The sequence below is a fragment of the Phalangium opilio genome, unplaced genomic scaffold (assembly GCF_054372755.1).
Source record: "Phalangium opilio isolate 3A_F unplaced genomic scaffold, DU_Popi_V2 ptg000078l_1, whole genome shotgun sequence".
Lineage (NCBI taxonomy): Eukaryota > Metazoa > Arthropoda > Arachnida > Opiliones > Phalangiidae > Phalangium > Phalangium opilio.
In genome coordinates, this window is record NW_028324186.1 from 3898406 (window position 1) to 3912382 (window position 13977).

General features: G+C 43.4%; 2 protein-coding genes across 2 annotated transcripts; both read right to left on the reverse strand.

Annotated features, from left to right (window-relative positions):
• Positions 1 to 649: 649 nt before the first annotated feature.
• On the reverse strand, positions 650 to 1660 carry LOC149655842 (uncharacterized). Its single transcript, XM_089845014.1, has 2 exons — positions 1149 to 1660; positions 650 to 1088 (listed from the first exon to the last, which is right to left on the reverse strand). Exons 1-2 carry the CDS (start codon positions 1309 to 1311, stop codon positions 658 to 660), a joined length of 594 nt encoding a protein of 197 aa, XP_089701140.1. The 5' UTR covers positions 1312 to 1660; the 3' UTR covers positions 650 to 657.
• Positions 1661 to 4736: 3076 nt separating this feature from the next.
• On the reverse strand, positions 4737 to 11108 carry LOC149655843 (uncharacterized). The gene is made up of 2 exons (XM_089844919.1): positions 10922 to 11108; positions 4737 to 5969 (listed from the first exon to the last, which is right to left on the reverse strand). Exons 1-2 carry the CDS (start codon positions 10930 to 10932, stop codon positions 5150 to 5152), a joined length of 831 nt encoding a protein of 276 aa, XP_089701045.1. The 5' UTR covers positions 10933 to 11108; the 3' UTR covers positions 4737 to 5149.
• Positions 11109 to 13977: the final 2869 nt, after the last annotated feature.

Consider the following 13977-nt stretch of genomic DNA (forward strand, 5'->3'; position numbering starts at 1 on the left):
TAAGACTTCAAAGTTGTCATTATGTAATTTGTTCTAAACTGGAAGATGACTGTTTTGTTATTGATGTGCCTAAAGACCGAAAATTTATTAACAATCTTTTACCAAGATTATAAATTACTTATTTCAAAAGGTTTTTTTGCTTATTTTAATTACTACATTCCAAATTATTTGAAATGGAATAAAAAGGACGGAATGTAATGGCGCAAATAAGGCTGAAGTGATATTTTTAAGTTTCTTAAAATGTGATAGAATCTTACAAATTTATTAAATAAAATTGTTTTACAAAATTTCGGGAGTCTTGGGTGCATTATTTATTTGCATTTTTTTTGACGGGTTTTAACAAGCTTGGGAACTGCGTAAGAGTTAATTTAAAATGATTTGAGGTCTGAACTTTACTTATTTCAAACAAAGCTGATAGAGCGGTGAATGAAATGCCAAGTTTTAGTTTCATGAGTGTCAAAAATACCCTATCTCGAGACTCGTAGTTTCCCCCATTCTTGGCCCATGCTTCCTCTCTACCTTATTTGTCCATGAAAAGGGGTATGAATTAACTGTTAATATTTTAATGATCGCATCAAATAGACCAGTACTTTGTAATCCTGTTAATGGATTGCTCTAGAGTTTTCTGTGTTAAAAGAGGATGAGAAGAAACTTTCATTACTCTTTCAATAAACACTTATCCCCAGAAATTTTACCTACTAAAATAAAATTCCCTGACTTTTCCCTGACTTTGCTGAAATTTTTCAAATTCCCTGACCTTTTTGGCCCATTTTCAAATTCCCTGACCCGTGGCAACCCTGATTTATCATTGGGGTTTGGAGTGGTGCTTTTGTCGGTCGTAATTTCCTCGGTAGTTTGTTGAACAGCATCAATCCCCAATCTTTCAGCTTGAATTTCTGCGTCTGCTGGTCCATTTATTTCAGCTGTTTCACTTGCATGCAAAGCTGGAGATTGTGAGAGCTGATTCCTTTTTTTCAGTCTTTCCAATCTCCCATTAGCCTTGAACTTTTGTTGATCATGTTTCCTTAACGGGAGTTTTTTGGAAGGAACAGCCAAGGGTCTAAGTCTGGGAGGGTAACTTAACTTATCTACAATAATAACTTTTATTATAATTGGTTTTAAATTAATATTATACGCTTAAAACATACCTGACTGTTCATATTTCGGTTGAGGACGGTAATCCTCTTCTTTAAAATGAAGGGAGCAGACAACCATGGACTTGGTGTGTGGTTTACCAATTTTTAAAGCTATATCCCATTGTTTCGACAATTTAACGTCGCGTGGAAATTGGTGAAAGCGGACACCACTCATTGTGGCATTATTTTTACACCCATACACGCTGCAGTATTTAACCGTTGTTTAATTACGTTGAAATAAACAGCAAAACTGACAAAAACTAGCCTAATTATCGTTGAGCAGATAGCCGAGTTGCTGATTTAATTTTATAATTATCTTTGAGCAATTCAATTTAATTAACTTTAATTTAACCATGAGTATGTTGATTGCGATTGTCATTAATGGTATCGCCGGGATTAAGTTACATATAAAATTAAACACCTGATTAAATCATTAAACTATCTAATCATCGATCATCCGTTAAGCCTTGGACCTTGCAATAGGAGGCAGAGAGACAACAAACTAGTATTTATGACATCTCATGTTGCCCTCTATTGAATCTCTTAACAACTATCGTTAAATTTATTACTTATAATTTATTTTTAATTAAAATAATCATGTTAGCTAATTATAATTATTTAACTTTAAATGAGTATGTTTCATTGATTTAAATTACATTGCTTATTAAAAATATTTCGCGCGCGCTAAGGAAAATTCTCTCTACTCTCTCTCCTCTCCCGTTTACAAAATCAAGTTGCAGCTGGTTTTCGCGCGTCGCGAAGGGGAGGGCTTGGTGGATCCACATTCTTCTACCTCTCTCTTCTCTAGACTCTAACTTAACGCGCTATATTTCCTAAGCGAGCGTGGGTCGATTGGTAGAGTGTTTGGCGTCTTCACTGGCGTCATAGTATGGATTGGGACGTCGCAGGTTCGCCTCTCGGCACCGACAGGAAAATAGTTTCAATTGATATAAAATACGTTACGCCACCTATGAGGTGTAACGTGAACTACGGGTGAATTTCGAGTTGAAAATTCGCGGGAAATTTAAAATTCGAAATATTCATTTATGTCAAAATTCATCAGGTCACAACATTTCCAGTCACAACATATCCAGCCAGCCGTCCAGCCAACAGAGATCGGAACAATACGTTTTCCACTCTAAAGAGTGGCAAAACGTAAAAACACATGAAGCAAATACAAAATACAAATGAAATCATTGTCTCAATCAAATATCCTAGGCTTATACTCCCTTTTAAAATGTCAGCTTAGACAACACCGCAAGTAGTTCCTCCCGAGATAGTAGTACAAAGAGGGAGGCTGCCATATTCGGCTATTTTTCCTCGCACCAAAAGGCAACGGCAAATGAAGCCAGAGTTCATTAGGAAGGAGGCTACCCAACTTATACTGTCTCTACTGGTGCTTCTTGGCACAAACAAATAACCTAGTGGAATGTTTTATAGGAGAGCTTCTTCATATTTGAAATATTATAAAAATGCCTAAATCTATTACTAAGATTACAAATGAACACATTTCGATTTTGAATGCAATGCAGGGAGACTAAAAGCTTCGGAAGATGTCAAAGCTAGAGCTTAGTTGTAGGGGTAAGACCAGAACATGGACTTGCCTTCTTTTTAAACAAATTAACCTTAAATGTTGCCACACATAAAGGGGGTCTGATTTCAGTCTTATAGCCCCCTTAGTCAAGTAAAGATAATTGCAAAAACTGGAGGGCTTTGTGCAATGATGGGCCCATTATAAAGGGTTAAAAATATTAGAAATAGACAAATTTAATTTAATTTTAATTCAGTGCCCTCAATCTAGATTGAAGGCAAAATTTGTAATAGTTGGCTTTTCTAGAAACTAATTAAAATTATCAATCACACACAAAGGTTAAGACATTTCCAAGTCTATGGGCTACAACAAACTAAAATACTTTATTTAGTAACAGACATTACAGGCAACCACAGTAGGCCTAGGCCTGTAAAGTGTGGCTACCGGGACAGATGCACAGACAACGACAAATAAAACTTAAACTTAAATTATAACATTACAAATAAATACAAACAAAGACATATGGTTGAAAGAGTTATATTACCGATACTCTCATTAAACCGTTTAACTTTGGCTTTTGGAAACATTTTAACGCGAAAGTATACAAGTAGTTCACACTGGCTGGTCCATCATCACAAAACTAAAATAACTAATTTTTGATCTAATGATTAAATCCACCGCGTAGACTGTCGACTCTCTTCACCATTCACAAGGCAGTAGAAATTTTTGAAAACAACAGCCTGCAATTTGATTGATTGCAATTTTAATGCAGACGACTGTTTCATTCTGTCGTGTGGAGCTGACCATGGTGCTATAGAGTACACGTCACCCTTGTAGCGGTGTTTTAGGTGGTTTGAAAGACCTTCAACTTACTAACTAGTGTTTGAAATCAGATATTCACGACGCTCGTAGATACAGAACCTTTATTCTCCACGCTCAAGCAAAAACTGACCGTTTCCCTTTTCTTGTCTCTCGCACCCTGAAAGCCCAGGGATTGGGTTGAGCCCATCCCTCGTTAAATCTAGGTGGTCCTTCTTAAACTATCTCCAGACATCTTGGCGACACAAAAGAAAGGAGAGAGTCCTTTCCCATAAGAAAGGAAATAGTACGTGAGCCACGGAGCCACGCTACATTTTCCCCCCGATTAAGATGGGGCATAAGGCCCCAGCAAAATATTCGTTGGAAAACAAAATTAAAAGAAAACCAGAAACAAGGATAAACAAAACACAATCACATAAGAAAAATATTCGAATTCGCGACATCGTATCGAGCAAAATAAGGAAATAGTATTAATTATAAAACAAAAACGTTATACAAAGAAACAAAACCTAATCAAATTTGTGGTAATTTTAAGAGACCGTAGAGCGCTCTCCCTCTCTCTACCCTCCGTCGAAAGATCCTTCGTCACTCGCCTTTGGGAATTTTACCTGCTATCTATTTTCAATTATTAAAGTGTTTTCTCTAAATGGTTTCATAATATTGTAACGGGGAGCCCGCTACAAGGGTTCACCACCAGGTGGAGCGACCGAAATTGATACCAGAGTTCCCCGCCAGACGGCCCAGGAAGCTGACCTGTCGTCTGCTCGTGCGCCGGGATTGGCTGTTCTCCGGAGGCCGAGGATATATATTCAAACGTAGCCCGGGAATCAGGGCAGTTGGAGGAGTACCGGCATGGGATCCAGTTAATGATATTTGATAAGAGACTATGTTTACTTGTTTATTTATTTTTACTAACGGACTGTATATATAAATTAACCAAATTCATGTTATAATAAATATATTTAATTAATTTAATTAAGGTAGTCGTGTGATTTCGGGTTAACAGTGAGAGCACGCGATTACAAATGGTGCCCCGAGTGAGGAATATTTTTTGAACTTCGCGCCATTATTTTCCGGGCTTGCGTTTACCACGGACGTGTGACTCTTGTGATATTTTACCGAGTGAACTTCATTTTTGGTATGCTGCTATCCCAACAAAAACATCTCTGTAAAAATATGCCAAGTTTGTAAGGTCTACTTTTACTACCCCGTAAATCCAGTAAGCCTTACCAATAATTAGGGATTCGAGATGTAGTCAAAAAATAGTCTTTAATGTACAAGATAACACATCTTACCAGTTGACCATGTTTTCAAGTAGAAGGAACGTCTTTACGAGCGGGCGCGCTCTTTTAGAATGATGTTTTTCAACCCTCTCTCTTTCTTTCCCGAAAACCCCTTGCTCGACCACATTCCAAACTGGGAGGGTCTCATTTCGCGCAAGGGGCGATCCCCCAGCCGGATCGGTCTAACATGAGGGGTGGAAACCCCAAACGGAGAACAGGCAAAACAGACCTCACATCTACCCCCTTCAAAACTGGTCAACCGGAAATAAAAATCATAACTAGTTTTACAAATAATACCATTACCAACTAAAAATATAAAGTTCAAAAAGTTCAAAAAACAACGCGTTATAGTCTATGGTTAAGTTAACGCGCAAATCCACTTATAGATCGGCTCCAGGTGTTATCACTCTGCCCTCGTCGCTTTCGGTGTCGCTAATAGCAGGAAGGTCATCGCTTGCCAATAGAAGGATGGACGCGACATCGAGATCGTCATCCTTTGAAAGCTCCATAGGTGATGGCAGTGATTCGGTGGGGACAGCCATGGCGTTCGAACGAAGTGGATCGGATTCGGTCGTTTGTCCTGACGCAACATCCTTTTGGATGGCGATGGCTTTCGGGTCGCACTGAGGGTGCTCAGTGGAAACAGCGACGACGCATTCGCCTATCGGTCGCCTCAAATCCTTGACTTGCTCGGGTTTTAGGCAAGGACTTGGTTGTCCGCGGAAGAAAGGCGGCAAAGACTTGCCAACAACTCCTCGGCGCTGATGACTCCACGGCTGGCAGCTGAAGTAAACAGTGGTGTGGTTGGGACTAAGGGAGCACCAAGTAGAGACATCCCTAGTTTTGATCTTGGGCTCCCGCCGTTTAGGACTTGATGAGGTCGCAGCTCGTTCAGCGTTGGAACGAGTCTCAACAGATTTATCAGCGGCAAGGGCTCTTTTGCGTAATTCCTGGATGGAGATTCCTTCTCGATTCGCTTGCCTTAAATCGATGAGTCGTCTCGCTTTCCTTGGTAAGGATTCATAATCTGGAGGAGGATATCGCGCAACAGACGTGTTACGGGTACTGGGCTGTCTACAATCCCTTGTCGTTTGTTTCGCAGTGACTTCTCGTCTATTCTGGGCATGCTCCGCATCTGTCGTACGTCTTGGTTGCCGTGAACCACTTCGGGGTTGCCGGTATTGATGATTGCAATTCGAGCTAAGAATTTAAAAGATTTATCAACCTAGCTGAGCTAAGCCAAAACTATTTCAATATCCTTAAATGACGAGATAAGCTAATCATCAAGTTAAATTCGTGAACGTAGGTTGTAAGGAACGTGTCGGTAAACGGGAGAAATAGCGCGTTTCTCGGGTATCCGACGTTTCCTCACTGTCTTAGGCGGCACAGGAGATAATTCCTCACTGGAAGGCTCTGGCCGAACAGCCGCTTGAGAGTGGTCCGCTCCATTCCCATCCCAAGGAGGGGTGAACAAGGACAGTTCGGACACGTGGGTAATTTCCAAACTTCTTTTACTGGTTGGGTCCCCTAACTCATATGTCAGTTTAGTGGGCCTATCCAAAATTACATACGGTCCTTCTCTCTTTTTCGCTAACGAGGCCGTAAAACCACGGCTCGCGTCAGAAAGAAAATGAGTCTTTCTCAATACCAGGTCGTCCTTTTTAAAATAAACATGACGCCTGTGTTGGTCGTAGTAGAACTTTTGCGTAACTCTAGAATCTTCAAGGTGAGCCCTAGCGTACGTTAGCGCATCGCTAAGTCGACCCTGGAGTCTAGCAGCGTATCCCTTTGAATTCGTGTCAAGATCACATCGAGGCAACAGCTCCCAATCGAGAGGTGTTCTTAGCTCGTGACCAAAGTTTATAGAGGCTGGAGTCATCCCCGTGGATGCGCTTTCGGCGGTCCTAAGGGCGAATGACAACTCGGGAATACGTTGATCCCAATCTTTGTGCCGATCTGTGAAACCGATGATCATTTGTTTGATAGTTCTGTTCGTCCTTTCGGTCATACCGTTGGCTTGGGGGTGATAGGTCGTCGTGAGTTTAAACTGAATACCCAGTTTAATGCACGAGTCCTTGTACAACTTGCTAGTAAAAACGCTACCGTTGTCCGATATAATTTCTTTAGGAAATCCAAACCGGCTAAACACTTCTAGCAATTTCTCCCAAATCTTTTCAGAACTTATCTTCCTCAATGGATATATCTCGGGCCACTTGGAAAAGTGGTCGACCACGACTAACAGGTACTGATTCCCTTTTGAACTCTTGGTATAAGGCCCAAGTAAATCGACTGTTACCGTATGCCAAGGTTCAGCGCTAATGATGGATGATAGTAAACCTGGGGCTAACTGGGTCTTCGGCTTGCTTTTCTGACACGAAGAACATCCCCGTACATATTTCATCACGTCATTCTTCATCCCCGACCATGTAGCTCTCGACTGTATTCTTTTGTATGTCTTGTTGGCTCCCAGATGGCCAGAAATAGCTTCGTCGTGAAAGTAGCGAATGATTGCGGGTCTGAGGCTCTTCGGAATAACCACCTTGTAGGCGTTCTTCTGGTCCTCCTCATTCTCTTCGTCCCAAGGTGTCACATACCGGTAAAGCAGTCTATCGCGGTCCATTACGTACTGATCCAACATGATCCCAGCCTGCACAGCCTTCTCCGGATCATCCGAAAGCTTCACGCCTTCTATAACCGCGATTATCCTCGCTACCGCTGGATCAGCAGCTTGAGCGACCACTATATCTTGCCTTCCTACCGGTAGTCCTAACCTTGACGAGGGCGCCACGTCATCGGTGATACTAGTGACCAGCGCCAACTCGCGATCTTCCTCCAGTGAGCCTGGAGCACGCGAGAGAGCGTCTGCCACTATGTTTGTCTTCCCAGGTCGATACCTGATCTCAAACTTGAAGCCTTGTAGCTTGAGGGACCATCGCGCTAGCCTTCCTGCCGGCTCTTTTAATTGCCGTAACCAACGTAAAGCTTGATGATCTGTCTCGACTATGAAGTTAGTAGACTCCAAATACATCCGAAACTTTTTCAGCGCATAAATCACCGCAAGGCATTCCTTCTCGGTTACTGAGTAATTTCTTTCCGCCTTGGTGAGACCACGACTGACAAACCAAATGGGACATAACTTCCCATCCACGGATTCCTGGAGTAATACTGCGCCAATACCCAACGCACTAGCATCAGTTTGAACAACAAATGGTTTATTCAAATCTGGCAAGGCTAGTTCGGCAGTGCGAATCAATCTCTGACAAAGTTCTCGTTGGGCTGCATCGTGGGTTGGTCCCCATTCCCAGCTCACGGACTTTTGCAAAAGAGAATGAAGTGGCCTGGCAACACTTGCGAAGTCAGGGATAAATTGCCTATAGTAGCCAATTAAGCCTAAAAATCGCTGTTGCTCCTTCACATCTCTGGGCGTGTTAAATTCTTCTATGGCCTTGGTCTTTTCCGTAGTCGGTAGACATTTCCCAGGTTGAATCCTAAAACCTAACAGCAACAACTCGTGTGTACACAGTTGTACTTTCTTAGGATTTATAGTCAACCCTGCTTCACGCAAACGTTGTAGAACCTTGCGAACGTGTTCCACGTGCTCTTCGAACGTGTCGGAAAATATGACCAGATCGTCCAGGTATGCCAATACGAATTCCCACTTTAACGGTCCCAAGACTCGGTCCATGAGACGTTGGAAGGTAGCAGGCGCATTTTTCAATCCAAAGGGCATTTTCACATACTCAAAAAGACCCCTGTGACAAACAAAGGCTGTTTTCATTCTGTCCTCTTCAGTCATTTTAACCTGAAGGTATCCGCGTGACAAATCAAAGACTGAAAAATATCTCGATGACCCGAGACGAGCTAATATATCCGGTATGGCAGGCATCGGATAGCAATCGTCTACGGTCACGTTGTTCAGTGGCCTAAAATCTTGACACAAACGGTAATCGCCCTTTTGTTCCACCAGAACCGGAGCCGCAGCCCACGGACTATGGGATTCGACGATAATTCCTAGTTTTAGAAGTTGGTCGATTTTTTCATTCAAGATCTCTCGTTTGCGAGGACTAACCGGTCGGGGGTGACAGCGAATAGGTTTCGCCTGCCCCGTCTCGATAGAATGTGCTAGCAAATGGGTTGTACCAGGCCTTTTGGTGAAAAGGTCTGCGTAGGGCTCTATCGTGTCGAACAGCGCTTTCTTCTGAGAAAAAGAGCATTCCGCCGAGGCCACGATTCCATCCAAAGTGGCGCGAGAGTCGCCACCTGGATTTGCGTTTTGCTTTCCGAGGGGACCGTCACTGAGGGCAGTGCCGTCCTCCCTCCCAAAACACGTAGGTACGATATCCACTATTGGAACATCGACCCCACCCCACATACAAGTCCTGCATTTACCTTCCTCCTTGTCAAAGGGAATAATCTGCTGTTCGTCCGGACCGATCGTGTAACCTCCGTGTGCTAAATGCACGGAGATACTTGACCATCGAATAAAATCTCTGCCGAGAATTATCGGTACGCTTAGACCTGGGACCAAAAGGAACCGCTGCCTCCGAACACCGCAGCGCCATCTAACCTTGAGTCTCACCGACCCAACGGAGCGGGAGAACCCTCGGCCAAAACGAACAGTTTTTGTAGTTTTTTTCATGGTAAGACCCTTTTCTTTACATAACTGGATCCCAGCATCACCCATGAGTGATACCGAAGAGCCCGTATCCAAAAGACCTAGTGCATCGCTGCCGTGCAAGGAAAGCGTTATCAAAGGCGCATCCTTGCTGCCATAGTGACTATGGGTGCAACTGTCTACCAGGGGAAGGACTTTCGCATCGTGCGACAGCTTTCTTCCTGGGCCCAAGTTATCTGGGGGACGCGTTTCGGGCTTCGAAGATTCCGGACCCGAACTTGCGTCCCCCGCCACTAGTTTCCCTTCCTACCGGGGCATTCCCTCTTGAGATGCCCCTTTTTCCCACATTTCCAACATTCCTTGTTCGGGTTTCCCGAACCAGTATCGTTGTTTTTTGGGGGGCCCGCTCTATGCGGCTGTCTCACTTCTTTGGGCTGCTTGTTTGTCTCGACGCTTCCCCGAAATCTGTGGTACAGATACGGGTCAAGCGAAGCTAAACCAAGCGAGTGAGGCGTTAATGCGAGCGCGTTATATCCTCCAAACGGACTAGGAGATCCCGCCGCTGGCGTACTCATTAATGCCGACGCCGTTTCGCCTTTCACGCCAACCTCCGTGTGTTGAACACCGGAGTAAGCGAGAGTTGGCTCTATCGAACATTCTGGTGGCGGTGGAGGTGCATATATCGAACAAGCCAATAAAGATCCTTGTATCTCTCTAGCCTTGTCCGACAACGCCGCCATACTGGCAAACACCTGTCCTTGCAAGTGGCAACGATAGGCGGGATGGCATTGACTGATGACGCGTTTTATCTTTTCCGCCTCCGTTACCGTTCCTCCAAGACGACTGTAATACTCAGATATACAGTGTATATACTGGGTTAACGGCTCGTCTATACCTTGAGTCCGTAGCTCAAGTTCCCGACGAAGACGAGTTTCGTAGTCCGTCGCCAAAAATTCTTTTTTGAATTTTGTTTTGAACTCAGTGAAACTATTGAACGGCTCCGCAAATGAAAACCACCTGCGGGCATGTTCAGTTAGCGCCAGTGGAAGTACTCGAGTAAGAATATCGTTATCTGTATAACCAGATACGTCTTGATACCTCGATAACGCTTCAAGAAAATCATTCGGAGACAAAGGGTCGCGCGGCCCAGAATAAGATGGCGGCTCAGCCGTCACCCGGACCGTCGGTCCCTGCCTCGCCCCTGCCAAGGCCCGCGTGATCGCATCAGCTATCTGCTGAGCCGGATCAGCCATCCTTGCGAGAGAACGAGAACGCAAGTCCAAATTGCCGTAAAAGGAATGAATTGGCTAGGCCAATTCAACTACACCGCTCAAAATTAAATACACCCTCTACAGAGTCTACACTACTCTTTTCGCCGAATTACTAACTATTCACACGTATTTAACGTGCCCCACGTTGGGCGCCAGATGTAAGGTCTACTTTTACTACCCCGTAAATCCAGTAAGCCTTACCAATAATTAGGGATTCGAGATGTAGTCAAAAAATAGTCTTTAATGTACAAGATAACACATCTTACCAGTTGACCATGTTTTCAAGTAGAAGGAACGTCTTTACGAGCGGGCGCGCTCTTTTAGAATGATGTTTTTCAACCCTCTCTCTTTCTTTCCCGAAAACCCCTTGCTCGACCACATTCCAAACTGGGAGGGTCTCATTTCGCGCAAGGGGCGATCCCCCAGCCGGATCGGTCTAACATGAGGGGTGGAAACCCCAAACGGAGAACAGGCAAAACAGACCTCACAAGTTGTTTGGCCGTAAAAAGAAGTGAGATCTATAATTCGGCCAAGTTATTATCTCCAGATGAACCAACATTTTATTCGACTTAAAACTTCTTAAGAATGTTTTTCTGACTTGGCCATTAGCATTTCAAAGATTCGTTTAATTCCAGATATGGATCGAAATTAAAATATTAAATCAAATTGGTTAAATATTCTTGATAAGCCTTTGTGGTTAAACTTGTAATTTCCGTTATTAACCTTCACGGGTGCAAAGATGAAGGATGCAAGTTTGGAATCTCACTTCTTTTTACGGCCAAACAACTTGGCATATTTTTACAGAGATGTTTTTGTTGGGATTTCACTCCTTTTTTACGTGCATGTTCTTGTAGATTTATAGAAGTAGAATAATGGAATGAAATAAACATTTGTACTTTTAGATTTTTATTTGTATTTCTATTCGAAGAACACTATATTGTGGCAAGTAACACTTTTAATCAACAGAATAGATTTAAGAAAAACTAAATGAAACTCTTAGAACCATTTCAGACGAAATGAAAACGAAATGAGTAAAAAATTTATTTACTAAAATATTAAGTAAAAAACATAAATTTTACAATACGAAAGAATCATATTAGTAAAAAATATTAGTATTAAAAGACGAAAAAATTGAATTATAATGTCCTATTGCGAGGGGATCTAGATTATCAAACCCCCATTTCAGGGGCTAACAGGGGAAAATTCCCGCTTTTGGGACTTTTTCCTTTCTTTGTATGCTAAGCCCTACTTGTATGCCAAATTTTATCATTCCCGCAACACCGGAAGTGCACTAGAGGTTTAGATGATGACTCTAATTGTAAACCCCCATTCCAGGGGCTAAAAGGGGAAAACTCCCGCTTTTGGGACTTTTTGCTTTCTTTGTATGCTAATTCCTACTTGTATGCCAAACTTCATCATTCCCGCAACACCGGAAGTGCCCTAGAGGTTTAGATGATGACTCTAATTCTAAACCCCCATTTCAGGGGCTAAAAGGGGAAAACTCCCGCTTTTGGGAATTTTCCCTTTGCTTGCATGCTTAGTGGTACAAGTATGCCAAATTTCATCTTTCTAGCACCACTAGAATTCTCTAGAGGTTTTGATGATGTGTCAGTCAGTCAGTCAGTCAGTCTCATAATGTGTCGTTTTCACATAGGATTATCACAGAAAACAAATGAGTTATAAAGCTGGAAGTTGGAGGACTTCCTAGGATTAACACTGTGCCCTTGAGGTGCAAATATGAGTGGTGTACTATTCCCCAGTACCGAGTTACGAGGGGGTGAAAATGAGGCCGAAATGTTTCGGGTAAAGGATTGCTGGTAGTGCACGACAACTTAGCGGGTGCACTGCCGTGCACCCAGATAGGACTTGTTTGTGGATGTATGTTTGTGTGTTCCTTCTGCACAACGTGGGAATTTGAACACCCTGCAGTGAGCCCCTGACCCGGCCTGGGGGGATCTTTGAGGGTGTACCGCAGTCAACGGGAACACTCTACCAGCACGGCCAGCCAGGAATCTACGAACGATAAGTCGATCTTACAAAATTTCTGTACTCGGTTTTTTGTACACTCTGTATTTTTGCCCGGTGGGCGTGAGCAAAGGGGTTGTGTAGGATTCCCCAGTGGGCGGGACCGCGTGATAGGGCGGGGCTTAAGTTGTTGGCTTCTTTGTGTCGGAATTTGCTAGCACCCAGTTTTCTTCGGAAGCCATTTCACGGTGACTGCCGTACGCTTTATATCACGAGACTTTTCATTTCGCCCGACCACGTAGAAAAGTTCTTCTATATTTGATTGCTTTATTACAATATCACCTAATTTTCTCGGTAAGGTTATTAATTTACCTCTTATTTAGGGTCAATTGAATTTTGGACTGAACCATAATTTCCGTAAACCAATTATCCTAAGCCTCGGTCGCTATTAGGGTTACCGAGCTGAGTCATCCTTGATATAAGTTTAGCCTACCTTCAGGGGCCGCCAACCTGGGCCTTGGTCTTATTATCAAAATATTGATTCATTTAAGTGGCTTCCTTATTTTTCTGAATTCAAAATGGGGCTCTATTTTACATGGGATCAAATAATTCTCTCTTATTTTATCCCATTTGCGGTCACGGTGACTTTGGGATATGTGGGCTATTTGATATATCGGGAAATCGGTGTGACCGTAGGATATAATCGACATACCCCATTACATGGGTTTAACATTCCTCAACCTCGTCATAATATTAATCCCCAGCTGCCAACTGGCCGTGGTAAACATACCGGGCCTCCCATACCCTTGACATTAAGTTCAATCTCTGGCACAGAGTGTCAGTTGCCACCTCGTTCCGGCTCTTCTGAATTAATGATCCGGTTCCTCAAGGATTGTGAGTTGAAAAGTAAGGGCTTTAACGGCTCAGGACCTTCACATAAGGCCAATTCCAGTAAATCATCCAGGTCAGGTAGTAACTTACGACCTTCTGAGTTAGACGCCGTGGATATTCAACAGCGTAGAGAGTGGCAAACCTGGGCTAGGGTTGAAGCCGAGAGAATTCGGGCTAACGTAGGTCATTTTCGTAGCGACCAAGGGAAGGATGATCCCCCTCGGGAGCCACCGAAGGGAGTCACCCCTTTATCACCTTTAAGGGTACCCCCTCCCCCAAATATCCCGGTACTGAGAACCTCGTCACCCCTACATCAGAGACAGGTTTTAGCCTCTGCCCCCCCTCTTGTTTCCTTCGTCCAGCCAGGAACTGTCAACCCGCCCATCTCCTCAATGCTAAGGAATCAGGGTGCCGTACCTAATAGTCCGGCTAGACCAAAAAGTCGTAATTCTCCGGAGGAATCCCC